The sequence below is a fragment of the Peromyscus eremicus genome, chromosome 4, assembly GCF_949786415.1.
Source record: "Peromyscus eremicus chromosome 4, PerEre_H2_v1, whole genome shotgun sequence".
Taxonomy (NCBI): Eukaryota; Metazoa; Chordata; class Mammalia; order Rodentia; family Cricetidae; genus Peromyscus; species Peromyscus eremicus.
Window position 1 is genome coordinate 50,582,387 of NC_081419.1, and position 27,349 is coordinate 50,609,735.

The following is a 27,349-nucleotide window of genomic DNA, read 5'->3' on the forward strand; positions in this document are numbered from 1 at the left end:
GTTTACATTTGTAAATCTATATTCTGCCCGATGAAGATTAATCAAAAAATAAACTTGCAAGAAGGTTTTTTTTTTTTTTTAAGTTTGAAAAAGCTGAATAAATGGTAAGAGTAAGCACAATGGCAGACTATATTAGCTCTGGGATCTAAAGCAATTGATAGAGCCCACAAGGAAACAGGCAATTAGATCAAAGAAAAATCAAAGGTTGAAGCGGTGGGGATGGAGAGATGGCTCCGTGGGTAAGAGCACTGGCTGCTCTTGCAATGGGCCCTGGTTCAATTCCCAGCACCCACATGGTGGCTCACACCCATCTGTAACTCTAATTCCAATGAACCCGACACCCTCTTCTGACCTCTGTAGACACTACGTACACATATGGTGCACATACATCCATGCAGGCAAAACACTCGTACACACAAAATAAAAGTAAATCTTAAAAAGAGGTTGAGGCGAGCAATTTATCACAGAATTATTGTGTTTTTATTACAGTCACAGTCTGATCAATAGGATATAAGGTACGGCCTTGAGGAACTTGCAACATAAACAGGAAGACGGGGATGTCTGAGATGTTCCTTCAAGTAGGGTTTCGAAACTATTGTGTAGAGTTTATTGTGCCTGTTGGTTACTCTCTCTCTGAGCCTAATTACAGAAGGAAAATAGAAGGATGAAAAAAGTGGATGAGGAGGAGAGATAATTAGCTTAAAATACAGAGGCTTTTCAACTACACGCTCCCAGTAATGTGTGGACGGCTGGCTGGCTGGCCTAACACCCTATGTTGGTGAGGAAGAAACCGAGGTCTGTCCAGCTGAGGGTCCCACCTGATGACCCAGAGGACCAACGGCACGCCAGGTTCTCTGGTTCCCAGGCCACAGTCACGACACAATCAAGCCCTTTAACAAAGCTGAAGTACAGTGTGCTCACAGTGTGCTGAAGCCCATCACCCAGTTTTTGAGTAGACGGGCGGCTTCTACAATTGTTTGATCACCTACAACAGAAATTGTTTTTTTAGCATGACCGTTTCCTTCAGTCTTCTCAGTTACCAAGACGTAAGTTATTATTCTCAAATCCTTAGTCCTTGTAATGACAGACCGGGAGGGCTCTTTAAAATTATTAATTTATGTATACCCACGCTTCCACATTCACAGGCTAAACATAAATGAACGGCTTTCAAAATTTCTGTTTCTCCTTCGGCCTCTCTCTTCTGATTTCCGTTTCCCGTTTCATCTCTACCTGTTTTTCCTCTCATGACTTCAAAACTCAGCAGGAAGCCAGCTTCCTCTCCACAGATTTCTATTTCTGTCAATGACACCATCATTCTTCCAGTCACCCAGGTCTCAAATCCTGGCCTCATCGCTTTCTTCTTTGCCAATCGAATGGGTCACCAATTTCTGTGGCCTCTTTCTGAAACATGTCTCTCATTTCCAATTCCCTTTTTTTTTTTAAAAAAAAAAGATTCCACGCTGTACCTTCTAACTCAGGTCCTCACGGTCCTATCTGTAAGCAGGAAGTGGCGATATCTACCATTTATCCTGTTTCCGTTCCTAGAGAACTCTCCAAATCACCACGAAAATGAATGGGGGGCGGGGGAAGAATGTGGCTTACTGTCTTAAGACTTGTAAGCCACGTGCTCCAATATAAAGCAATGCCCTAAAACACAAACACCCATTTTACCCCATTTCAACTTTCCCCGTCCTCCAGGTGTGTGCATGACTCAATTCTAACTCAGAAAACGTCTCCCTCACTTCTGCGGCCTCTTCTCTCTTTCCTCTCCGGTTCCATCCTCTCCAGTCAATTTCTTTTCTTCTTTAAAGCCCGGTGATACTTTTTTTTTTTCTTCTCCCACACTTGCCATGGACTCTGTCACCTCAGTGTGAAATCGCAGGCACTTTATCTTAAAGTCACCAACCAGAGCCGCAGACTGTGACTCCTCAAAATCCCCAAAGTGCCTGTTGATGGTGCCCAACTGAGGGCACCTGCAACCCTGTCTCCATAGACATCGACTTCCCTCTTGGGTCCCCTTCCCAGCCAGCGCATCAGGTCCCGCCGGGGACATGCAACCCCTGGGGTCTCCGTGACCCCGCGCCGGGGCCTTCCCGCAGGGCACCGGGCCGGGCGTGCCGGGAGGCTGGGCGGCCGGCGGCGCTTCCGCGCCTGGAGGTAGGTGGTGCTGTTGCCGCGACGTCTTCCTCATTGGCGCCGCGCGGAGAGGCGGAATGTTCAACTCCTGACTCCGGCGGAAGCGTGGGAGCAGCGCGGGCCGCCGTCCCCGACCCCCGCCGCCGCTCGCACCCGGCCCGGGAGCAAGGTAGGGGCCGCAGGGGACCTGGGAGGCGGGAGGGAGCACCACCCTGGAGGATCGACGGGGCCCGGGCCTGCGGGGACCCGGGCAGCGCGGGTGCGGGAGGCCGGGGCTCGGCGGGCGGCTGGCCTCGGCCCGTGCCCGGTGCCCCGGAGCCCCGCGGCCCCCTGCCGCTGAGCCGAGTACGGCTTGGGCAAGTCCGGGCAGTCCCGTGGGGCACTCGGTGCCCGGAAGAGCCGGGCCTGGCACAGCCCGCGGCGATCTCGGGGAGCCTGCGGCGGCTGCCCTTCCCGAGCACCTTTTCCTTCCAGGGGAGCACACGCGGGTGCGGTGGGCACGGGGACCCACACCCGGCTCGGCGGTGAGTGCCCCCCGGCCGCAGCCACGCCTCGCCCCGCGCGTGACAGCCCTCAGAAAAACTTTAATTCTAAACTGCCCAGATGACATGGGACTGCCTGAAAAACAATGGCACGTCATTGTTGGGTTGCACAAAATGTATGTTTCTCAGGCGCCTGGAGATCCTGCATAAGCACTGTTTATGGAGAGCATAATTACTATTTTTGTTAGTTTCGTTAATAATGAAAGCACACCATTTGGTGGCCCGTTCCAGCGATTTCACAATAAGCAGCCTTCATTAATAATGCGTATGAGAACTGTCTTTCCAGAGTGGGTTGAGGATCTCTGAGTTCAGACTGTTGTTGAAGTGTCTTCCTGTTTTACCCCTGAAGTGGTTGTAGCGAATCTTCTGGCTTTCTTGACCGTAGATGAAACCAACTGCCAGGATTTAGTGAATCCAAACCTACCAAAATATTTAACGATAAAAATAAACAAATGATTCAAGACCAGACTTCTTTGTGTAGGCCTGTCTCTACAGTGCCATTTCATTCTTTTTTTTTTTTTTTTTTTTTTTGATCAAAAGAAAAAAAAGTGACGGCTACATTTTAATTATGGTTTTGGTCATTTGTAGAGTCTTTGTCTTAGATTTCTGCTACAATAGTGAGAGATTTGGGAGATTGTAAATGAACATGAATTTAGCTTGTTTGGAAAGAGAATTAAGACAGAGGAAAAATGGTCTTTTTGGAGCACTGTGTCCTGTTTATTTTCATCTTTTACAATATAATTTCTGCAAGCACTTTTGGGGATTATTTTGAAGTTTTTTTTTTAAACTGAAGAATGTGCAAGTCAAAAGTTTAAGTGGGAAACATTTTGTTGTCTAGGAAATCAAGTAGATGATTGATCTTTTAAAAGTTTTTTTTTTTTTTTTGCGGGGGGCGGGGGGGGGTCGTGATACATAAGAACACATTAAGGGAAGTAATAACCAAATATTAAGCACACAGATTTAGATCTAAAAATGGATGGTCAAAGATCTTGGGAACTGAGGGACCTTCTTGCCAAATAAGGAAACTTGGCAAGCTGCAGTGTGTATTTTAAGTCTGTGTGGAGTGAGCGCGATTGGCAATACTTTGGCTCGGTGCCTATCTGGGCTAAACAGTGCAACTGAGTCTGATAGGGCTGCAGAGCTGTGCACAGGAGTTACGAAGGGTGTGGGGTGAACAACTGAATCATCCGAGGAGACACTGAAGAAAAGAGGTCAGACGGAGCTCGCAGTGTGCCCAGCAGAACGGCCAGTGGAGTTTAGAACTTGACACATTCAGGGAAGAGTCAGTGAGTTCTTCTGTTAAGCTGGGAAAAGGAGTTGGTGGTGATACAGCATAGTTGGATTGAGAGAGCCTCTGTACCCTCCGATGTTGGGAGTAAAAGTTGGGATCATTTGTTTTCCATTTTATTCTGCCCAGGACAGATTGACAAGGGGCGGGGCCTGGTCTATCTAAATATAATAGCAACAGCTGAGACACCTTCCATCTGACTGTGGGGAAGATTCAGGCTACTTCCTTTGTGGCTAGTAACTTTGGCCCACTATGCATAAATAAGCATAGTTCCAGCTGTATCCAAAGTTGTTACCTGTGCGGGGAAGACAGCCATCCATGCCAGAGCCTGATGATTTGGCTGATACTACAGGGGCTCTTGTGTCAGACCCTCCTAGAGACAGCTGAAGCATTGGGTATACCAGGAGGTAAAAAATCCCCACCCACTAAAACACCACGAGAACCAGGAGCCACACATCTGATACTTAACCCATTGACACCATTGCTAATAGAAAACCAAAGCCTCAAATACGTGGATAGAAAGCAATCTAGTCATTACCCTAACAAAAAATGAGTCAGTTGATAGAAAAAAAAGGACAATTAGGAGGCAGGAAATGCTGAGGTAGAAAAAAGGCATACGGTGGAAGAAAAGGAGGGGACCCACGTGGAATCCCAGTGGTGTCATATGTAAATGAGGCTTGGCCAAACGTTCACACCCTTGGGAGACAGTGATACCTGCTTCCTGGGGAGAGGTCTATGAGACAGCATGTGGAAATGCTCGGGCTAGTCCCTGAAGTCCCCGAGGCTCCAGAGAGACCGGGACTGAGTGCAGAGAGGGCTTTCCCACATTTCTCAAGCTGTGCATAACTCTTCTCTCCCAGGCAAGGCTTGCCCACAGTGTTTTGCCCTGTTCCTTTCGTACTTAAATGTATATGCTGAGAGTAGATAAAATTTTCCTACCTGATCCTCTTTGTATACAAACGGTTTCCAAAGCGACTCTGTAATATTGTATGTTGGGAATGAATTTGAAGATTAATACACTTGAGTATATATAGGGAGAGTTTGGAAGTTAGGGGAACATGGGAAGGCTAGGGCTGAGAAGCCAGAGCTAAGATCACTTGGAACCATTCACGGGGCTCGTTTTGAGTAGCTACTGTCTTCAGGGTCCCAGTTCAGGACTCCACACAGGAAGCACTAAAGGAGAAGGAACACATTTATCTCTAGGCCATGGAGTAAATATTTGCTATCAAAATACCTTACTGTGAAGGAGAGTGTGTCCCTTCGAGAATCCTCAGATACAACCATAAGCACCTCCAATGTAGGCAAGTGTTTGCTTTAAAGTCTTGCATTTAACCTTAAAAATCCACATGGACTTTCCACACTTGTCTTCCTCAACTGAGCAAACGAGTCTAAACAGACCCATTCGTTCCTCCACATCTGAAAGTCGGATGAGTGCTGTGGGACTCACCCACCTTCTCAGCAGAGTGCGTACTGCCTGTGTGGGAATAAACACGTGGGAAGACGGGGTTGGCCCTGCTAAGGTTTGTAGCCCAGCCTGATGGAGGAGGGAATGTGACTCCATTTTGCTAGGGAAAGAACTGAATTAGTTCATCATCCCCAGAATCTGTATGGTCTGTGCTTATCCTGATGGTCCCACGATATAAAGAGCCCTTTGCTTTGGGGATGGGAGAGAAGAGTTCAAGATGGACATTGGAATGTGGACCTCTCCAGCTATGGGAGAAGAATTTCAAGAGTGTGGCCCAAGAACTTCCATTATTTCCATCGAAGATACAGATTCCTGAACACACCCCCCCCCCCATGTTTACCGTCAGGTGGGAGGTGGTCTAACAGCACCTCGTACGAGCCTGGTTTGTCACTGTGCCAGTAAGGCTGAAGGAGACCTTGGAGGCACATCCATTCTTAGCTCGCTGATGCAGGATCTCCACTCCATGCCTCCTCCTCCTCCTGTTGAACACTCAGAGATGTGTCACTCGCTGCCCAGAGGGCGGAAGAGTTTCTTGTGGCACGAGTCACCAGCGATTGTGGCATTTGTACCCACAGATCATTTTTACCTCTCAGTCAGCAAAGGATAATGCAGGTCTTGCTCTGGACTGATGTGAATATCCCCGTGTCTGTCTTAGCCTTCATCTTCCTTCAGATGACCCGGTTCTGACCCGCATATGGACGCACGTTAGGAAGCATTCCTTCTAGGTAACCAATCTGAGGTTGCACCCTGTTTGTCGGAAGCCAGGCTGGTTGGGTATTTCCTATTTGACAGGGACAGTGCTGGAGTAGAGGACTGTACAGCAAATCCCCACGATGAGTGGGAGGCTGGCTTAGGCAGTGGGCCTTTTACCCAGACGAGCACCACCCCCAGGCACCTGTGCGTATTTCTAGACAGCCCCAGAAATATGCCCTCTCCGTGTTCCCCGGCTTTACTCAGGGACAGTCCCATCTCTTCTCTTTCCACGAGAGCCCCTCCAGTGGCCCGGGACGTGGATGTACTTACCTCTTGTTTCCTAGTTGGGCTTTTTCTGACACAGACTCGTTTCACACAGTGTCTCTCCACCAACCACTTCCCTGCTTCTTATTTATTTTATTTCTGCTAACAGCATTTCTGGCAAGGAAGCATGCCATGGGAGTTGATTTTTATTTATTGGGATATTAATGGATGAATAAGAATGTTTCATTTAACTAGCTTGTTTTTATTTTAACCTTTGCTCCGTCTGAAGAATTATATTACTTATATGGTAAAGCACAGATAGAGAGGGGAATCGTCTCCTCAGCTACCACGCCGGGAGAAGCCCTGTTTCCTGGGCTCAGCCTGTTTTATGTGAGCGCTGCTTTTCTGGAAGCAGTTTAGAAGAAAATAGCAAAGTAGACACACTTCTAGTTAGTTTTGTTCATAGACCTACTTTTGCAGCTTTTATTGTTAATGATTTTTTTCTTTTTTTTTTTTTTAAGAAAGACACAGAGCAGTCTGTTCAGGAATTGCTTCTTTAAATCTCTGACCCTCACATTATGAAGAAATACATCAAACCAAAGATTTCCCGATTCTTTAAAAAAAGATATGCCCTTAGAAGAATACAGGACAGTAATTCCAAGCAGCATTGTAAAGCACGTGATGATAAGCGGTTTTGATTCATGTACTTACTGAGCTGTAGGAAGAAACACCCTTCAGAGCAAGGCTGAGGGCTGCTTTTGAGAAGTCATCTTTAAGGTTTTTTATTTTTTATTGTGTGTGTATGTGTATGTTTGGACGTGCCAATGCTTGGAGGTCAGAGGACAAGTTGTGGAAGTCAGTTCTCTTCTTCTACCCCGTGGGTTCCCAGGATCAAACTCAGGCTTGCTTGCAAGTGCTCTTACCTGCTGAGCCATCTTGCTGATGCAAGAATCCTTTCTTCTCCTCTCCCTCCCCTCCCCTCCCTTCCGTGCATATGTGTGGCGTATTCATATGTGTGCGTGTGCTTGCGCATGGGCAAGTGCATGCAGAGCCCAAGGAAGACGCTGGGTGTCTTCTTTCTCTCTTTGCCTTATTTTTTGAGACAAGGTTTCTCACTGAATCGGAAGCTTGCCATTTTGGCTAGACTGGCTGGCTAGTGAGCTCCCAGAATCCACTTGTCTCTGCCCCCACCCCCAGCACTGGGATTACAGGCATGCATTGCCATGCGTGACTTTTACATAGGTGCCAGAGATTTGAACCCAGATCCTTTCGCTTGCACAGCAAATAATCTTATCCACTGAGCCATCTCTTTAGCCTGAGAAATCTCTTTAAAAGTTTATCTTGATCACGATGACACAAATTAGTTTTTCTTCTTACGTTGTGCCAGAAATAAACTTATAGCTACTTTTGTGAAGAATGACAAAAGGAAAGTATAAATTAGGGATGGAAAAAGAGGAAGTATGTATATTAAAAATAATAGGTCCATATATCCAAAAGAGAAAAATCCAGAGAAATTCCAGTCTCTATTTGTAGAGTTAATTTAATTTTTTTCATTACAACGTGAAGGTATTTGATAAAGCAGGTTATAGTTTTGTTGAATCAGGCACTCATGTGGTTTGAGTAGCTAAGGTCAGAAGGAAGACCACAGAAAGTGAGTACTGTAATTGAATAAATATGTCCTACAAATACTAGTATCTAAAAGGGCAAAGGAAAAAAAATCTTCTGATAACTTAAATAGGATTCATCTCTATGAAAAACAGTTTGAAAGGAAAAAATATAATTATAGCTAGGCATGTTGGTGTACATCTTTAACTTTGGCACTTGGGAAGCTGAGGCAGGGGGATCAAGGTTCAAGTTCAAGTTCAAGGCCAGCCTGGACAACATAGTGAGACCTTGTCTGCGAAGTAAATAAATAACCATTGCTAGTAAGATAGGTTTTGCACAATGACTCAACCTCCAAAGGGAGAGCAGACAAAAGGGTGAGAAGAAATTAAGATACATAAACACAGATGGAAAGGACTTAGACATCCATGGGCATTTGTTAATACTTGTGCAAGCATAAGTGATTGAGATAAAATAGAACGCAGTTCTGAAGGGGGAAAGGAAAAACATGCCAGATATGAGGCTGTAAGGATGGATGGCATCAAAGCTTATGACAACAGTTAGAAAGCCACTATTGCCACCTGCTGTGTGTGGATTCCTTGCTGGGCATGCACGAGGCCCTTCCACACCGTCCCTGCCTCCCTATGAAGAGCGCAGGGGAAGCCCGGAGGAAGCCAGGAAACAGGCTTTGCAGAAGCACAGTCCTTCACCCGTCCTGAGCTCTGGTAGCTTGTCCTTGGGATCTGCGGCTAGCTCTGGCTAACTGGGTCTCTGCTGTGCTGCTTATCTGTGCTTAGAAATAACGTTTCCCAGTGCCATCAGGGTTATCAAATGGAAGCGTCCCAAATCCTTGTTCATGAGGTTTAGAAATGTCATCGTTGGAGGAAAAGGGATTGTTTCCGGGGAGGTGGAGGCAGAATTCAACTCAGTCCCATCTAATTTTAAAACTTTGCGTTTCAAATGTAAGACCTTCAAGTAGTCTTTTTTTTTTTTATTTTTGTTTTTAATTTTTGACAAAAACAAAGTGGGGCATGTCGACAGATGACTGGCTTGAGACTGATACCAATTCAAACAATCAAGAAGCAAAAGCCTTCTGGGTTAAGTCCTGACCCCAGCCCCTTTTTTGAGAAGATGGGTAACTAAAAAGTAAAATAATGCTGTGTTTAAGGTTTTTCTACCTTTATATGGTTCTGATTTTGTAATTAACTAGACGGTACTATACATATGCTTTTATCATTTAGTTAACAGTTGAATTTATTTTTGTATTTTTAATTTAGGGACATTCTTAAAATCACAGAGTTTTGGCTACTGTTCAAGTAAGCAGATGGCTGGACTTCACCAACTTGCTACTGTTTTCAATTTGTGACCCCTTATTATGTTTTGATTTTAGTGATAGTCCTATTCTGAGTCCACGTGCCGTGCTGTGTGAATGGCTGGATTATGTAAAAGCCGGTTTTCGGACACAGCGGGTTGAAAGCATTGTATATGGCCTGGGACCCTTTGTAAGTAAGTGGGTATAGATGGCTCCCTGCTTAATAGACGGCTCCACTGGTCTAGACTAGTAGATTTGTTTCTGAAAAACTAGAGCATCATTTGGTCAGGTCTTGATGCTATAATTTGATCAGTCTCTTCCCCAAGATGCTCTGGGTTTAGTTAGCAGCAGCTCATCTTTCATTCTTCTCCTCATAAGCTGATCTTCTTTGAACAGCAACTTAAAATGAAAGGGGAAGCGATATACATAGTAGCCTGGCATATGTGCATACATACATACATGTGTGTGCATGCATGTGCACACACGTGTACACAGATGCATACATATACATGTGTATACACACATATATAATATGTATGTGTATCGGGGTGGAAAGCTAAACCAAACTTTTCCCCTGAAGGGTATGATGCCTTGCTGAGATCATTGGAGTAAAATCTGAACTAGACACTCTAAAATTGTTAATCTCTTCAGAAATTAAGAAGGAACTTAATTTTTTACAGTCTCAATAAAACATCCAATAGTTCATAGTTCGTTCATATAGAGCCAATTCCCAAACAGCAGGGTGTGTGACAGTGTGCTTAATCAATGTGGAAGACCTGCCTTGTTGCCTCTGTCAGGGATGGTGATCATAGCCGAGGGTTCTGACCAGCGGGGTCAAGGTAGTTCTTAGCGATCTCATCCTTCTTTGGTTTGGAAAGGGTTTCTCCACCCTCCTCTAACTCAGCCCAAACTAAGAGGCACACAGTACTGGAGGCCCCAGGTTTCCCAAGAAGCCTGTGGCAGCTTCTCAAACAGGATTAGGTTTAGAGTCCTCTGAGGGCACTGTGAAAATGGCAGGTCTCCCTTTCCTTAGTTTGATTGAAATCTTTGCAGCTGCAGGAATTATAACGGGAAAATTAACTAAAATCCAGTCATTCAACAGATAGTTTGGAGTAGACAATGTACACACTGCCTGTTTGGTTTTAAGTGGGGTACTGAAAATCCAGGTACAGAGAGAAATGACTTTTGGGTTTAGGGAGTTTATGTTCTGGTGGGAATTTGATGGGAAAGATGAGTAGATAAAAAGAATGCAGTTTTTCATATGGGCTTCAAAGACATGGTTAGGGACAGGTTTGCTAGGTAGAGATGGGTGTCTGAAGCGGACATGTTGCCTGCGCCCAGCGTGGGGATGTGACAGAGGTCAGCACGTAAGGGGAGCCTGCAAGCAGCACTTCACGCATGTGTGAGAAATAAGACATGAAATAAAAGTGGCTTGAGTGGTAAAGGAACATGAGACAATTGAGATTCAAAGGCACGAGTTAAAGATCGGAACCGAGTGTCCTACCAGTGTGTGAAAAAAACCCATCTCCAGACAGCCTAATACAAGGCGGAATTCTACAGATAAAGAAATGATTCTAAAAGCTTTTTAGAAAAAAAGGTAAAAAGGTTTAGAAATCAGAATGGCATCAGCCTGCTCCGTAGCTGCATATAAAGTGAAAAGAAGGGCTGAAGAGATGGCTCAGCAGTTAAGAACATTTGTTGTTCTTTCAAGGGACGTGGGTTCCATTCCCAGCACCCCCAGGGAGGCTGGCATCTGTCTATAACTAATTCCAGAGGATCTATTGCTTTCTTCTGAACACGGCAGGCACCAGGCATGTACATGGTGCACATACATACATGCAAGCAAAACACTCATACACATACAATAAAAAAAAAAATCTTTGAGGAAAAAAAATTAGATGAGAGAGATGGCTCAGTGGTTAAGAGCACTTGCTGCTCTTGCAGAGGACCCAAGTTCAGTTCCCGGCACCCACATGGTGGCTCGCAACCACCTGTGACTCCATTTCTGGGAGATCTGATGACTCCTTCAGCTTCTGGGCACCCCAGACACACATGCAGGCAGAGCATTCACACTCACAAAATGAATGGTTAAGTTCATTAGAAGAAAATGAAATAATACTTTCACAATTACATAAAGGTTAATATCCTTCCTAGAACAGCAGACAGGTTCCTAGTGGAGACTCAGAGACCCCCATTCTCTGCCCTCTACTCAGAGAGCCAGTAGAAGATGTGTGTTGTCAAGGTGCAGACGTAAGCCAAGAAAGAGGAACTGAAGATCCAGGGGCAGCGTTTTTCCCCAGAGGGTGAAGGAGGAAGGTCTTTTAATGGCACAGGGGATGAAATCTCAGTTACAGTCTGGCCTGGGAAGCAGCCATTCCAGTCAGACTGATGTAACTGAAGTTTTCCTGTGTCCTGCCCGGTCTGCAGCTGCTCAGACCCAAGTAAACACACAGAGGCTTATATTAATTAAAACTGTTCGGCCATTAGCTCAGGCTTTCCACTGACTAGCTCTTACATTTAAACTCAGCCCATTTCTGTTAATCTATATGTTGCCACATGTTCTGTGGCTTTACCTTTACATGCTGCTCCCTGGACGGCAGGCTGGCATCTACTCACTCAGCCTTCCACTTCCCAGAATTCTCCTTGTCTGTTTACCCCGCCTATACTTCCTGCCTGACTACTGGCCAATCAGCATTTTATTTATCAACCAATCAGAGCAACACATTCACAGCATACAGAACATCCCACAGCAGACCGAATCAAGATGAAGTGTTTAGAAAGAATGTTTCAATGAAAACCAGCATCTTCCTTCCTCCAGGATAAAAGAGAATGAAGGAAGGAGATCCTGGTGTTGTTTTGTTGTTGTTTGTTTGTTTGTTTGTTTTTTTTTAACTTTGTTGGGAGTTTTGCAGTTCCTGGGAGAATTTGATGAGTTGGATAAGTTTATCAGTAGTATGAAAAGCTAAACAAACAATAGAACACAAAAACAGAGCAACTAATAACTCCAGGAGAAACAAAAAGTTATCCAAGGAAAATATAATTGCTGCATGGCGGTGCTGGGAATAATATTGACTTTGCAAGACTACTATCAACTGCGAATATTGACTTATGCCAAATGTTGAGGTCGTAAACAGAGGGTTAGAGCAGTATAGAACCTGAGCGTATGGAGGTTGAGGATGGTGTGTAAGAACTGAATCCCTCACTTGGAGTTGTTAGTAACAAGATCTAAAATGGAAAGAGTTAAGAAGCTATAATATTTAAGCACATGACTTAGAAATGTAATGAATAAGAGAAAATGCTCAAAGGACCTGATATGAGTCCCTTTCTCAGCAGTAAGAGTTGAGTGGGGAACAGGGAGACTGTGGATTTGCATTGTCTTATAAGCTTTGCAGTCCAGTTTAAATTCTTATACTGGATAAAATTAACTGTAAAGACATAGACCTGTCCTTGGCTGTCCTCTGGAGATCTAGCATACAGTGTTTGACATTTATTGTAAAAGCTTTTGCTTTGCACACACTATCTGCTGGCACATCCACCTACATTTTCTATAAACCTCTTCTGCAGTTAACTCTGAATTGTAGTGAGTCTGTATGGGAAATTGCTGAATTAAATGTAGCAATAGACTGTGTCTGTGTTCCTCACAGCCATCCCCTCCCTCTGTTTTTGTGTCGGCTCAGTCTTCTAAACATTAGAGGGTAAACAAATTGCTTCGTTTTTTTCTTTCTTGCCTTCTCCCCAAAGTGGAGCAGACTTGGACTTCGCATAAGAAATCAACATTCTTCAGTGAGCTGATGTTCCTAAAATGGGGTAGCTGAGCCAGCTGCGCACTGAGATCTCTGAGCTGCCTGTGTGAATCTCTCGGCAAAGCGCTGTGTGGTAGATGGAGAAACTGTGAATTTATAGTCTGTTACAGACTGTATACAGACTGTTTCCGTCTACCTTTTATTTTGAAAAAAAAAAAAAAAAAAAAACAGACTTCATAGAAAATGGCCGGGGTAGTAAAATGCCCATTCATCTTTCTGATTTGTAGCTCTTAATTTTGCCACATTTCTTTCTCCCTCTTACACACTTGTGTTCCCCTTCCCTCGTGTGTTTTGGGGGTCAGAATCATCTTAAAGTAAGTGGCAGGCATCACATTTCAGTACGTCTAAATGCTTATAGGGGATAAATTCAGAGTGACCACACATTGCATTTCATCATAGATGTCTTTAAGTTCTTTCTTTTTCTTTCTTTCTTTCCTTTTCTTTTTTGGTTTTCAAGACAGGGTGTCTCTGTGTAGCTTTGGTGCCTGTCCTGGAACTCACTCTGTAGCCCAGGCTGGCCTCGAACTCACAGAGATCTGCCTGCCTCTGCCTCCCGAGTGCTGGGATTAAAGGCATGCGCCACAACCGTTGGATTAAGTTCTTATATAGATGTTTTTCTTTTTACTTGTTAAGTCTTTCATGATGGTGACCATTAGGAGCATAAGCCAATTTTTTTTTAGAATGTCCTCAAATATAGGTTCACCTTTTTTGCTCAAGGATTGTGATATTGTGCTTTACAGTTATAGAAAGGATGCATATCCAGATTCTTTTATCCGCCTCCTGTATCTTTTTATGCTTGCTCAGAAGCTTACTCCATCATTTGTGTGTTTTGAGTTTTGTTTTTCCTGATAATTTATGGTTTGGCATAGAGAATTAAGAATGGACACATACCTGGGGAAGAGTAAGAACCCTTCAATCATAGAGAATCTCACTGCAGTAATCTTTGGGAGGGGTCATCGGTTCCTCTGGAAACAAGCATAATATTTTTTCAACATTTTTGGCAGTATTCTTTGGGTGACTTAATATATTGTAATCAGGGACAACGTCTCTTAGAAAATCGGCTCTGCTATGGTGTGCAGCCTAGTGAGACACGTTTGGAAGCCCTTGGCCAGCTTTCCTTTGACTGCTAAGTGCAATCTTGTTTGGAGTCTAAACACTGAACGCGTGTTTACTTTGTATGTTTTGGCTGTGCCGGCGCTAGGATGCTGGGAGGCTTAGGCTGTGTCTGCTTCCTGTGAAGCAAGGGCAACATGGAGAGATGGCATGCCACGCATGCCAGAAGAGCTGTGCAAGCCTGCTGTTGAAAGCATGGTTTCTGTGTGTCAGGACTTCCTGGTAGGAGACCTGATGACACAGTGGCCTTTAGGCAGAGCTCCTCGGGATGTGTAGGAAGTGCTATGACAGGTTCTGTTGGGGGGAAATCTGAGCCATTCCCAAGCCTGGACAAGCTGCTCTTGAATTTTGCACTGGCTGCCAGGGTGAGCGTTTTCGTTTCGATGTGTCTGTCTCGCTTTTCTTCCTGACGTCGGCATGGTCTTTCTGGAAGTTTCACGGGACTTGTTATAAATATCTACAGCAGGACTCTAATCTGTTTGCGGTTCGTCATTTCTCTTCTTTCTCTCTCCAGATTTTGTGGACGTTTACTACTTTGTCATTATGAGATGTCGTCTCTCGGTGCCTCCTTTGTGCAAATTAAATTTGACGACTTGCAGTTTTTTGAAAACTGCGGTGGAGGAAGTTTTGGGAGCGTTTATCGAGCCAAATGGATATCACAGGACAAGGAGGTGGCTGTCAAGAAGTTACTCAAAATAGAGAAAGAGGTAAGATCCTCTGCTACCGGAGGCGTCCACAGGAGCCCTTATGTAAGCCTTTCAGCCTAGAGTTAGAGGGCCACAGAGCTGGAAGGGATCTGGCAGGTCCTTTGGGGCTGGTCCATGAGGCTCTTTCCCAATTTCCATTCTGGGAACCCCATAAATAGAAAATATTGCAGTGTGTGCTTTAGGGTTGAGTTCTACTGGGGGTCATCTGAAGCTAGAGGATTTCTTTCCATGGTATAAAAAAGCTGGTATCCTCTGTGCTGGCTGTCCTACAGACAGACACAGGCGGGTTGGAGCATTTCACTTCCCAGGGCAGCCAAGAGGGGGCAGTACAGAGAAACAGGTAGCATTTTCATTGCTTACCATCTGCACCCCTTGCGTTGGGGGTGGTCCTTAGCTGTTATCTTTAAAAAATAAAAAAAACAAAGAGTATTATTTTTCTACTGAATTAAGCAATACTGGCGTATTAGGTTTCACCTCACAGTGGTGTGTTTCGTGAAATAAAGAATTAGGCACTGACAGAACTGCCTTTCCTTGTAAAATCAGAATAAGGTCTTGTCTTTTAGAGTCTGGAACTCGTCTTGGATGTAGATGAGCCCTGAACTCTTAGAATCTTTATCTTTCTTAGGAATATGACACACACACCCCACTGCCACTACGTTCAGTTTGATATCTCAAGAATTAAATCATTTGTATAGCTGACCCAAAGGAGTGAAGCTTGGTAACCTTCTCTTTAGAGTACTTTTTAAAAATTTAAATGTCCTTTTAACTGATCATAAGAACACATACACAAAAATGAATGTTTCAATACGTGTGTGCATTTCATGTTTAAGTCATTATATCCATTGCCTTGTTTAACATTTCTTTTATGGTGTAAACATTCAGATGTCTCTCCTTTGGCTTTTTGAAATATACAGTGTATTGCCATTATCTGTGGTTGTCCTGCTGGTAGCTTTTAAGACTTACCCTTTGCTTATTTTGGCCATTATTTTTTTTTATGTCCAGTTTTCACTAAGTATTGTTCCTTTCAAGTGAACTTTTCCATAAATATGTATTCTTCCCCCCAAGTGATCTGATTGTTATCATTGACTGCCACCAGTGACCCCTCATGACTGGGTAGAGTTGTGAATCCAGTGTTAGCATCGCAGGTCCCATCACCCCACCCCCCACCCCCCACCCCCGCCCCCACCCCAGTATGCTATGTTGGAGGTCCTCTGCCTGCTCTCCCATTGTTGAAACCAGGGCGGTGGCACTGAGGTGTCTCTGCTGCGGGCTGTCTGTAGGTTTTACACAAAGCAGAAGGATACTAAGTAAAGACCAGTTCTTGCATTAGAATCATTTCTGATACTGGATTCTTTGATCTAGTAAGCTTGTATTATTGCCCCAGTTTTATGGATTGGAAGTAGAGCGTGGAGAAATGTAGTAGCCACTCCAGTAGGAGGAGCAGGTAGAATTCAGGAGGCCAGGCTTCCTGTTCTTCAGGATTTTACTCTGAGACCTCTAGTTGACCAGGTGAGAATAGAAAGCAGGCCAATTCCGTCCACTTACATAAGAATGTTAAGTGGTAGGTTGTGGGACGTTGACACAGGAGCTTCTGATATGGTTGTTGGATGAGACAGGAAGCTGGTTTTGAAAGGGAGCATTAGTTGCAGCCCATTCACTTTCTGCATACATGGTCCCATTTTTACAGTTTGAGAGGCCAAGAGAACGACACAGGAAAGCCCTGGGTGAAAGCGAGCATTGGAAGCTGCCAGATCCTGCTTTTCTATTGCAAGAGTAGAACTCGTAAACTTGTGAGCAGGAAAAGCAGAAACTCCACTTCCGCTTAGGGGCCTGTTGTCCTCAGAGATGGTCATTATTCATCTCCTTGCCAGGCCCCCCACGCTGCCAAATAAACAGGAGTCCAATGTGAAAGTCTGCTGGAGCCCTGGTGGTTATTGGAGGGGAAGTGTGAATCCCTTGTGGACCTGTATTTTATAAGATGTGCGTTGGCTACTGGCTAGGCACTTTTTAAGTGATAAGATAAAGGTGATAAACGCTAACCACCCCCTCCCTGCCCCCGCAACTCCACCCTCCCACCCCCTACTCTCCACCCCGTTTATACACTCAATCCTAAGCTTCTTGGGCATTGTTTTACTCACTTCACAGGATTCTTTGAGAATTACCTGACATTTGACTAAATGTATGTTTTGTGAACTTGGTCAAATGTGGAGAATGTACATGACATTCTTTTTTTTTTTTGGTTTTTCTAGACAGAGTTTCTCTGTGTAACAGCTCTGACTGTCCTGGAACTCACTTTGTAGATCAGGCTGGCCTCCAGCTCCACCTGCCTCCCACCTGCCTCCCAAATGCTGGGGTTTTAAATGCGTGTGCCACTACCACCCAGAAAATTATTTATTTTATGGGGAATTGAACTGGGTCCTCTGGAAAAGCAGCCAGTGCTCTGAACCACTGAGCTATCTCTCCAGCCCATGCCAAATTCTTTAATGTGGCTTATGTGACTATTGGCACCTCATTTGTGACCTCTAGTGTAGTGAGGATATGGCACTTCCCCGTATTTCAGAAAGTACATGTTGCCTTTCTTCTGAAAATGCATTTACTTAAAATGTTTTAAAAAACCATTTAAAGCAAACACCAAGAAAAGTTACAAGACTGCTGTGACCTCTCTAATACCACTTAAGCCTACCACTTAGTGACATTTCGCAACATCTGCCTTTTGTCTTCATTTATGCTATTAGTTTATATGCAGTTATAATTACTTTTTTTTGGCTGGTTGTGAGAATAAATTATAGATGTTATATGTATTTATTCAGAGTATTTCAGCATCTCCTAAGGATCCAGTTAACAAGGTCAGGAAGTTGAGTGGTCATATCACTTTTATTGGATAGTTCACCTTCAGATCTTGCCATTTGTCCCAAGACTTTTATGGGAATTTTTTCCAACCCAGGATGCACTCCAGGATGACAGATGGCATCTAGCTGATGTGTCTGTTTAGTCTGTTTTAGCCGGGAACAGTTTCCCTGCCTTTCTTTGCCTTTTAAGACTTCAACAGTTTTGAAAAACAGAGAACACTCGTTTTGCAGAATGCCCTTGTTTTGGACTTACCGATTTCCCCCTTGTTTGGCTTATAGGGTTGTGGTGGGAATGTCGTAGGGGTTGTGTGTCCTTGGTGGTCCTTGGTGCAGTGTCGTGGGAGTTGCTTGTCTTAGTTTTGGTGATGTTACTTTTGGACCCCTGGGTATGCACTCACTCAGTTTCTCTGCAGTGAAAATACCTATTTGTCTTTTGTAATTGGCTGTTGGGAGCTACTTTGCAGCTATATAAATATCTTTCCACAGCTTTGCATCCCTTGATGATTCTGTCTTAGGTAGAACGTTACCACCATAGCCCATTGTGGTAAGAGCAAGTTCCCTCCTTCTGAGCTTTTCCCCTGTTCCTCCTTCTGGCCTCCCTTTATATACTAGCCAATTGGCTTGTTTGTTTATAGACAGTTTTACACTTCACAGTGACACACTCCATTACACCTATGCATCTCTGTGTTTAAGTTATGTACAGCTTGGCTAGTAAGGGATCCTTCAGGCTGGCTTCTGTCTTTTGACATGCGCTGTTGAGTTTTGAGAGACTTCCTGTCTCTCCTAGCTCCTGTCCCCCTCCTGGGGCAGCCATTCCTGCAGGAAGTCTGGGTCAGCACCCCTGACTTGGATTCAGCATTTAGGAACCAAAGTGGGGGACCACTAGGGGTGCCTACTTTAGGCCTTTTGAGAAGGCCTTTGTTTCTTAGCAGCAATGAAAGTGACACATTTTATTTATGAGATTGTTTAGAGTTTAGACTCAGGCCTCTGGGTGGACAGGTTCTGGGATGTGCTCCTTCCGGAGGCGGGTTTAGAAAAGGGGAGCACATGGAAGCAGGTCTCAAATGGTTCCTTCCCGAGTCAGAAGTTATACTTCCGGGACTTTTTCTAGGTCAGTCAGTGCTGTGTAGGGATCCGTGTCCGGTGGGCGATGGCAAGGACTTGGGGACAACCTGGGCAGTGCCATCACATGCCCTTCGGAAAATGCTGGGTTTATTGGAGTGAAGTGGGCAAGACAGTTTCTAAAACATGTATATGCTTGGTGTCTGTGTGCTGCCTTTATTTTTCCTGGATGTCTGTGGTTCTCTATGATTTCATGTTTTCCTTCAACATTTTATTATGAAAAATTTCAAACATAAAGTGAATTTCACAGTGAACATCCATATACACAACATATGGAATATATAGTTAACAAAAATACTTCATCACGCCAGTGGTGGGCGCACGCCTTTAATCCCAGCACTCGGGAGGCAGAGGCAGGCGGATCTCTGTGAGTTCAAGGCCAGCCTGGGCTGCAGAGTGAGTTCCAGGAAAGGTGCCAAAGCTACACAGAGAAACCCTGTCTTGAAAAACTAAAAAACAAACAAACAAACAAACAAAAAAACTTCATAACATGTATGGCCAGCTCTCTACCCTCCCTCTTACTCATCCGTCTGTCTGCAGCATTTCACGGCAGCAGCCAGCATCAGTCCCCCTCCCTCGCCTTCAGTCAGCCATCGCGTGTACTACTTACTGATCCAGCTCAGTTGTAGTTACAGTTTGGTTTTCTTCTGTGGTAGACATACATGTCACTAAGGTTTTAGAAATGTGGATTGACTGTGACATATATTTACATTTCTAATCAGAAAAATACAATTTAAAAAGTGCAGTTTTGACAATCTGCAGCAATATCTCGGGAATGTCAAGAGAACCGAGCTTCGTAAACTGTTAGTGGCTCATACAACACTAATTTTCCAGGCTCGGTGTCCGTCTCTGACATGTGGGGCATTTCCTTTCACATTGCTGTCCCACAGCAGAGCCCCCGGAGCTCAGGACTCAGTTGTTTACATTTTTTACGGATGTACTTACAATGCACTGTTTCTTTCTGCTTGAAAACTGTTTACGACAGGGGTGGGGTGGGGGGGCAGCACCTTAAGAGTATGTACCAGAAGTAAGGAAAGAAGGCATTAGCGCGTCTTCCTGGTACCTGCTGGTTCACTTGGGTGAAACCAAACTGCTCAGGCAGAAGTTCAGAAAGGAGTGGAAGTTGCAGAGAAAGCCCTCGTGGTCACAGTGTCTTACTTACAACCGTTAGCTGTTGGCTGCTCTTCCCAGTAACCTGGGCTCACAGTTTAAGGATGGAAGCTGTGAGGAGGACTGTGCTGGTAACTCTGGGGAGGACTGTGCTGGTGACTCTGGGGAGGACTGTGCTGGTGACTCTGGGGAGGACTGTGCTAGTGGCTGTGAGGAGGACTGTGCTGGTGACTCTGGGGAGGACTGTGCTGGTGACTCTGAGGAGGACTGTGCTGGTGACTCTGGGGAGGACTGTGCTGGTGACTCTGAGGAGGACTGTGCTGGTGACTGTGAGGAGGACTGTGCTGGTGACTGTGAGGAGGACTGTGCTGGTGGCTGTGAGGAGGACTGTGCTGGTGGCTCTGGGGAGGACTGTGGTGGTGACTGTGAGGAGGACTCTGCTGGTGACTCTGAGGAGGACTGTGCTGGTATCTGTGAGGAGGACTGTGCTGGTGGCTGTGAGGAGGACTGTGCTGGTGGCTGTGATACTTATGATGTTGACACATCACAGATAAATATTAGGAGTGAAGGAAACATTTCCCCCAAACTGAGAGAAGGAAAAGAGAAGGCCTTTTCTTCCTTGGCCTTGGTTTATGCCGCTCCCTCCCTTTAAGGAAGAAAATAATCCTACCAAGTTTTAGAAATGTTGAAAGCCAATAAGTTTAGATTTAAAAACTGATCCATATCGTACATATTTGTAAGTAGAGGACATCTGAGAGTCAACTGGTCATAATAACGGGAGCTATTAGTAATTCGTATGCAGAGAGAAGTTATCTGTATGAGTTAGAAAGTGGAATATTGGAACTGACATGGAACTCAGAAAGATAAAAATAACAGCTTCATTATGACTAGAGTGTCAGTGTGATGATGTTTACGCTTGGGAAAAACTAGTTAAATAGTATCGATTATTAGCCCAAGTGGGGGCCTTGATTCTGTCTGTGCAGTCCTGTAGATTTTTATTAATGAATTCTCTGTTTTTAACTGTAGGATTGCTGTTTTAATATTTTCTCTGTCCCCGAACATGACAAAGAATTACTTCCGTTCTTTGTAAGACCTTTCAGTATTTAAATATGTTGATAGGCCCCACAGGACTAAAGCTCCAGTCCCTGACAGTGCCACTGAGTTCTGGCCTGGTTTCTGTGGCGATCTTGTGTTGAGAACTTGTCACTTGGTATGATTAGGCTTTTGCCTTTGGGCTACCCTTGTGTCCTCCCTGTGCAGATGAGCGCCCAGATCCTGCTGGGCGCTCTTGTGGGGTGTAGAGGACTAAGGGCTGTGGAACACAAATGAAATAAAGCCCTCAGGCCGCATCCCTGCCCGCTCCTCACCCCTGGTGCTCCCCTGACTCCTTGGCCCTGCTTGTCACCTGCTGACCTGAGCTCCCAGCCCCTCAGTTATCCACATTCTTCACCTTACCTGTAATACCATTGTCTTCTCTACCTGGACAGGCCCTACTAATTTTTCGGGTTTAATCTTTTTTTCATGAATGTTCTCAGTCCCATAATAATTCTCTTTTTCTCCTGAATTTATACCATTTAATATCCAAACCTCTAATTTGACATAGGTTTAGAACTGTCCTGTGATGGGACCGTTCCTGTAAGGAGTGGTCACTTAACTCCCAATATGTCGTGCTGGGGCTTCTCAGCTGAAGAGTGGGGCTAATTATAGTACCCACGTCACCGGGCTGTTTGAAAGGATTAAATGAGATGATACGTGTCAACCAGGAACACTGGACACAAGGGAAGACTGGGGTAACTGTCTGCCATCCGTTTATCTTCAAAGGGAGCCTAGCAGGGAGAGTCACCTTTTATTAAGATGTTAACAGATTCATACCTAGGATCTCATGTTGGGCAGGAAGCAGCCACTTTATTTACAACCAACAGGAAAGAGAGCCTTGGCGAGGCCCGGTTGATTGTGTGTGGGCAAGCACATGGGTGGTGGGATGGTTAGTGTTAACTGTCGATGTGATGGAAGTTAGAATCACCGGAGAGGCAGGCTGCGGGACGTATCTGTGGGAGTTATCTTGGTCACATCAATGAGGTGGGAAGCCCTACCCACTGTGGATGGCACCATTTCCTAGGAGGGCCTCTTGGACTGTAGAGGTAGAATTACACATTTATAGTTCTCCTCTGACTGTGGACAGACGGTTTCCAGCTCCTGCCGCTGTGACTTCTCTGCCAAGGTGGACTGTATCCTGGAACTGTGAACTACATAGGCCCTTTCTCCCTTGAGTTGCTTGTCAACAAGAAATAAGACAGACAGCATGCTCGGCCTCCTAGTTCTGCGCTCTTGGAAGGCTGAGGCTGTCCCTTTAGCTGAGGCTGTCCCTTTAGCCGAAGCTGTCCCTTTAGCCGAGGCTGTCCCTTTAGCCGAGGCTGTCACCATCTTGGCCATCCCCAGGTGCCAGGTGCATTGCCACAATTACTGTTCTCCGTTTCTTCATAGTCACTTTACAGGGTTATACTCTCTATTTGACACATCAGATGTAAGACTCAGGCTCAGCAAGCAGGCCACGCCACCTCGCCAACACACGTAGCATTCTTCACGTGGGTTTGCTTCGCTAAGCTTCATAGTGCTGGGCCCTGTGCGTTGCTCACAGCGAACTCTGAAGTATTTGTCCTGGTTTGGTGACCTGTTGCCGAGGACCTGCCTCTCACTGATGTTCGTCTTAAAGAGGTGTCTTATCTTGATGTGCCTGCCTGTTCTCCATTAGTTCTGCCTTCAGCTGTGACTACAGTAGAGCACTTCTGTCTTTACTGGATCTCTGTAAATACAGCAACAGGCTTGCATCCATAGTTACAGGACTCTTGCCTATGACTTTGCTTTAGGGGGCCTGATGTTTGAATTTGTAAAGGCTCTCGATTTTTATGCCTTTTAGACTGACATGCCATTTCTAAGGACTTTCACACACTTCATAGTGTTATACTTTAGCTACATTCTACATGTAAAAATCATTGCTTTGGATTAGAAATTAAGCAGCTTAAATCATGAATCGTTTTATTGATAATTGATATGGGCATCTTCCAGAAGCACACACCGAATAGCATCTCTCACTCAGCTTTCTTCTGTGAGGCAATTCTGTTGCCAGGAGCTTACAATCAAAGCCGCTCCGAGGTGAACTGCAATAAGAGATAGAGAAAATTGGCCACATGTTGAACAAATACATGAGTTAAATGAGTGACCAGGCATTGTCAATTATGTCTGAAGATAACGTGAAACTTATGGGAGCAGTCAGTAAGGAAAGGCCACCAGAAAGCCTTCCCCAGGGGCAAGAAGACTTACAAAGTCCCTGCCACACTCAGTGAATGCATGAAGACAAACGCTACTTTTCACGTCATTGAGAGTGCCATAGAAATGTTTTATTTGCTAGCAAAAGCCCTTTCTTTGTTTTGCTACTTATCTTTTAAAAGCTTAAAAATCCTTTCATCATTTTGTTAAGATTTCATATTTACTGTATGTGGAGACTACTTTGATTTGTCATAGAAGGAACATGATTACAGCTGTCATATCAGTTTCTCATTAAGGTATTATTGATCTTGGTATATTGAGCAATAAACATTTCAGTTAGTTAATGTTTATTCTTCAGCCATGCTCTAAACATTGCGGTGAAATCAAACCAATTGATGTAGTCCAGTAAAAACGTTATGTCCAGACTAACTGATTTCACATAAAGTCAGGCTCTTGCCACAGAAGAAAAATGGCGTATGTCATGACTCCAGTGTCTGAGGAAGCCAAAGCTGAAGATTAGACAATTGAAAAATTCTAGGAGATTAAAAAAAAATGCCTGTGAACATCTGCAGAAGTTTCAGAAAGCTCTGTGAGCATGTCACAGTTGGGGTGATCAGCCAGCAAAATGGCTCAGAGGGTGACAGACACCTGCTACCAAACCCGACCTGTGCCAGACCCACATGTGGAAGGAGAGAACAGATGTGCCCAGGTTGTCCTCTGACCTCCATATGTACTTCATGGCACAAGTACTCACTGTCTCTCGTCTCTGTCTCTGTCTCTGTCTCTCTCTCAACAAATGAATGTAATTTAAAAATAGATATGATTGTTTTTTAGTCTTCAAAAATAGAATCCTCTCACTTGGATGTTAAAGGTGCCTGTAACTTCTCATTGCCTGTGGTGTGACAAGAAGTCACTCCCCTTGTGTCACCCAAGCATCGAGGCCACATCACCAAGTGTTTTCCGCCGATGCCTGACTCTGTCTCCTCAGCAGGATAGCCAGTTGCTTTTCGAACAGGGCTCTTGATGTTGTATGCGGTGGAAGCTGCACGCTTTTAGAGTATTTTAATTCCCAGGAAGTTCTTAATAATGGAACTTCCAGGATTGGCGCTGGCCCACGCCTTTGGGGCCACATAGACTTCCTTCGGATGTCGGTTTCCTGGGGGCGGAGGCTGTGTCTTCATCATCATTGACTTCTGGACTACACGGAGTGCCTTGCCCCCCCCCCCCCCCCCCCCAATGACTGAGTGAAGTCATGCACGCAGGAGTCTCAGCTCAGCCTTGTCTGGTGTGATTTATAGGAGTGTTGTGCTAGTCCTAAATCTATAGCAAAGGATCCGGCTTGCTACTCCATCTCCCCTCATGGCCTTGCCCTTCCCAGTCTGGTTGATTTTTTTTTTTTTCTTTTAGCTCTTAATAAATTACTTTGTCTTTGAATGAAAGGCTGTTCTATTGCCAGGAGGAATGGTTTTCGTGGCCACGGCACTTTATCTGGTTGGGTTTTGGCTGTATTGGCAAAGACTCCAACATGCTCTTTCTTAGCCCATTAACATCAGATGTTCATTGACTCATGATCTGGGGACCATGATAGTGTCCCAGTGACATGAGCCGGACAGGATTTCAATGGCTTGAAAATACAATTTCTTTCCTTGGTATGGTCCTTCAGGAAAACGGTGCTTGATTAAATTAGCTGCTTTAGATAGCCACCCTGAAAAGAGTTGAAATGCTCAGTGAGCATGTGCACAGTCTCTCAAGGAAGAAGGAGGCTGCAAAGCTGCCATACCCTGGAAGGCCTGTATTCAGCAATTAATGCACCGAATCTGTTTAACTCACTACACTAACATTTCCTTTACAGTTATTCAGTGTGTATATGTGTGTATACATGTGAGAGGTCAGAGGAAAACATTTGGGGTTTGATTCTTTCCTTCTCCCACAAGGTTCTGGGAGCTGGACTCAGGTGGTCAGGCTCGGCAGCAACGGCCTTTATCCACTGAGTTATCTCGCTGGCTGTAACTCTGTCCAGTTTTTAAAGCGTGCAGAGCAGTACGACCTTTGGTGGGAACTAAATTGCTTCTGTTATTGGAATGTAGAGTTTCCTTTAAGAAACACATACTCGCCGGGCGGTGGTGGCGCACGCCTTTAATCCCAGCACTCGGGAGGCAGAGCCAGGCGGATCTCTGTGAGTTCGAGGCCAGCCTGGGCTACCAAGTGAGTTCCAGGAAAGGCGCAAAGCTACACAGAGAAACCCTGTCTCGAAAAACCAAAAAACAAACAAACAAACAAAGAAACAAACAAAAAAACACATACTCATTTTAATCGTTTAATCGTTGGTTGTGCATTTTTAAATATGATATAACATTTTATTAACACCTGCTGCTGGGAAAGTTTTACTATTATTATTTTTGAGACAGGATTTCCCTGTGTATCCCTGGCTGTCCTGAAACTTGCTCTGTAGACCAGGCTGACCTCAAACTCACAGAGATCCGCCTGCCTCTGAGTGCTGGGATTAAAGGTGTATGCCACCGCCGCTGCCACCACCACCACCACCTGTTGGTCTTTTTGCTTTTTTTTTTTTTTTTTTTTTTTTTTTGGTTTTTCGAGACAGGGTTTCTCTGTGTAGCTTTGCGCCTTTCCTGGAACTCACTTGGTAGCCCAGGCTGGCCTCGAACTCACAGAGATCCGCCTGGCTCTGCCTCCCGAGTGCTGGGATTAAAGGCGTGCGCCACCACGGCCCGGCTGGTCTTTTTGCTTTTTAAGGCACAGTCTCTGCATTTCAGATTGACCTTGAACTCACCATCCTCCTGTCTCAGCCTCCTGAATGCTGGGATTCCAGGCTTGTGCCACCATGCCACCAGGAATAGTAACGAGAGAACGTGGCTGTGAGTGAGGGGCTAAAACCATCAAGAACTGGTGTACGGTGAAGGCTAGTGGCCGATGCAGTCTGATAACAGAAAGCGCAGCTTTTAGGCAGAGGGGAGGCGCACATTTGAAGTGGTAGTCCTGAGCCTGGCCCAGGGGAACACGTGCTAAGAGCCAGAAAAGCAGCCAGTGAGAGGCCTGCTTTGAGGGCCAACTTCTGAGGAGAGGAGGAAATGTGAGAAGAGGTTCAGGCTGGGGGCGTGTGGCATGAGCTTGCAGTGGAAGGAAAATGGAAAGATGGGAGATTGGGACCCGCTGGAAAATGTGTGGCCACAGAAAGATTGATGGGCCGAGGGCCAGGGTTGCTTAGTCACTTTTGTGGTGGTTGTGCAAGCCTGGAGAAACAGGCACAGTGAGGTTGGTCTTGGGGCAATCGGAGTGGCTGGTGTGGGGTCAGCTTAGGGCAGGGTAGTGGTAGGGCTCTATGGCCTCCGGAACTGGACACGAGAAACCTGCCCCCAATGTATGCGCTGAAAAATCTCTCCAAAGACAAGATTTCCCTAACTCCAAATGCTGGGATGTATGTGATCTGGGTTTTTTTTAGCAACTCAGCAATAACTAAGAACAAGGTAACTATTGAGAAACTAGGAAATGTAAACCCAACAAAACCTTGTCTACATGTTCACAGTGAAAAGTTACCCTGTCGACAAAGGTAACAGACACATATTTATGAAAACTACAGACTGATTTCCACTTGCACATTTTAAAATGAAACATATATTGTAAGTAGTATCCTCCGTCTTTTGTTGAAAACAGAGGCATTGGATTCCTAGGACGCTGCGTAACATGGTGTTTAAGAGCTCAGTCTCTGGCTTCATTCAGTCCGTGAAGATTCAAATCCCAGTTCCCTGGCTTGTTTGGCGTACAGACAAGTTTGGCAAGCCTTAGTTTTTTCTGCTATAAAATGCAGATAATAATGGGGTTGGCTTCATAAAGATGCTGCGGGGACCTGTTGAAGTAGTCCATGTGGGTACATGCACGTAGGACCTGGCACCTAGTCAGCTCTCATGTATGGGACAACTGTTAGTGCTGTTATTTCAGCAGCCTGACGTCTGAACACACCCAGTGTTCCACGGTGTGGCTTGTTAGCACACATTACTGCGGATGGATCTGTCCTTTTCAATGCTTGTAAATAACTAGCTGTTTACATCATTCTGTAG

At 45.0% G+C, this 27,349-nt stretch overlaps 1 protein-coding gene across 2 annotated transcripts in view; it reads left to right on the plus strand.

The window, feature by feature from the left end:
* The first annotated feature begins 2,175 nt into the window (after positions 1-2,175).
* Positions 2,176-27,349, plus strand: part of Map3k20 (mitogen-activated protein kinase kinase kinase 20) — a 162,477-nt gene continuing 137,303 nt past the window's right edge. The window contains exons 1-2 of one of the 2 annotated variants that reach the window (XM_059260697.1): positions 2,176-2,305; positions 14,733-14,925. In XM_059260697.1, coding sequence (XP_059116680.1) covers positions 14,767-14,925 — 159 coding nt within the window. In that variant the 5' untranslated portion in view covers positions 2,176-2,305; positions 14,733-14,766. The remainder of the gene's footprint in view (positions 2,306-14,732; positions 14,926-27,349) is intronic. The other variant, XM_059260695.1, reaches the window with a different exon arrangement.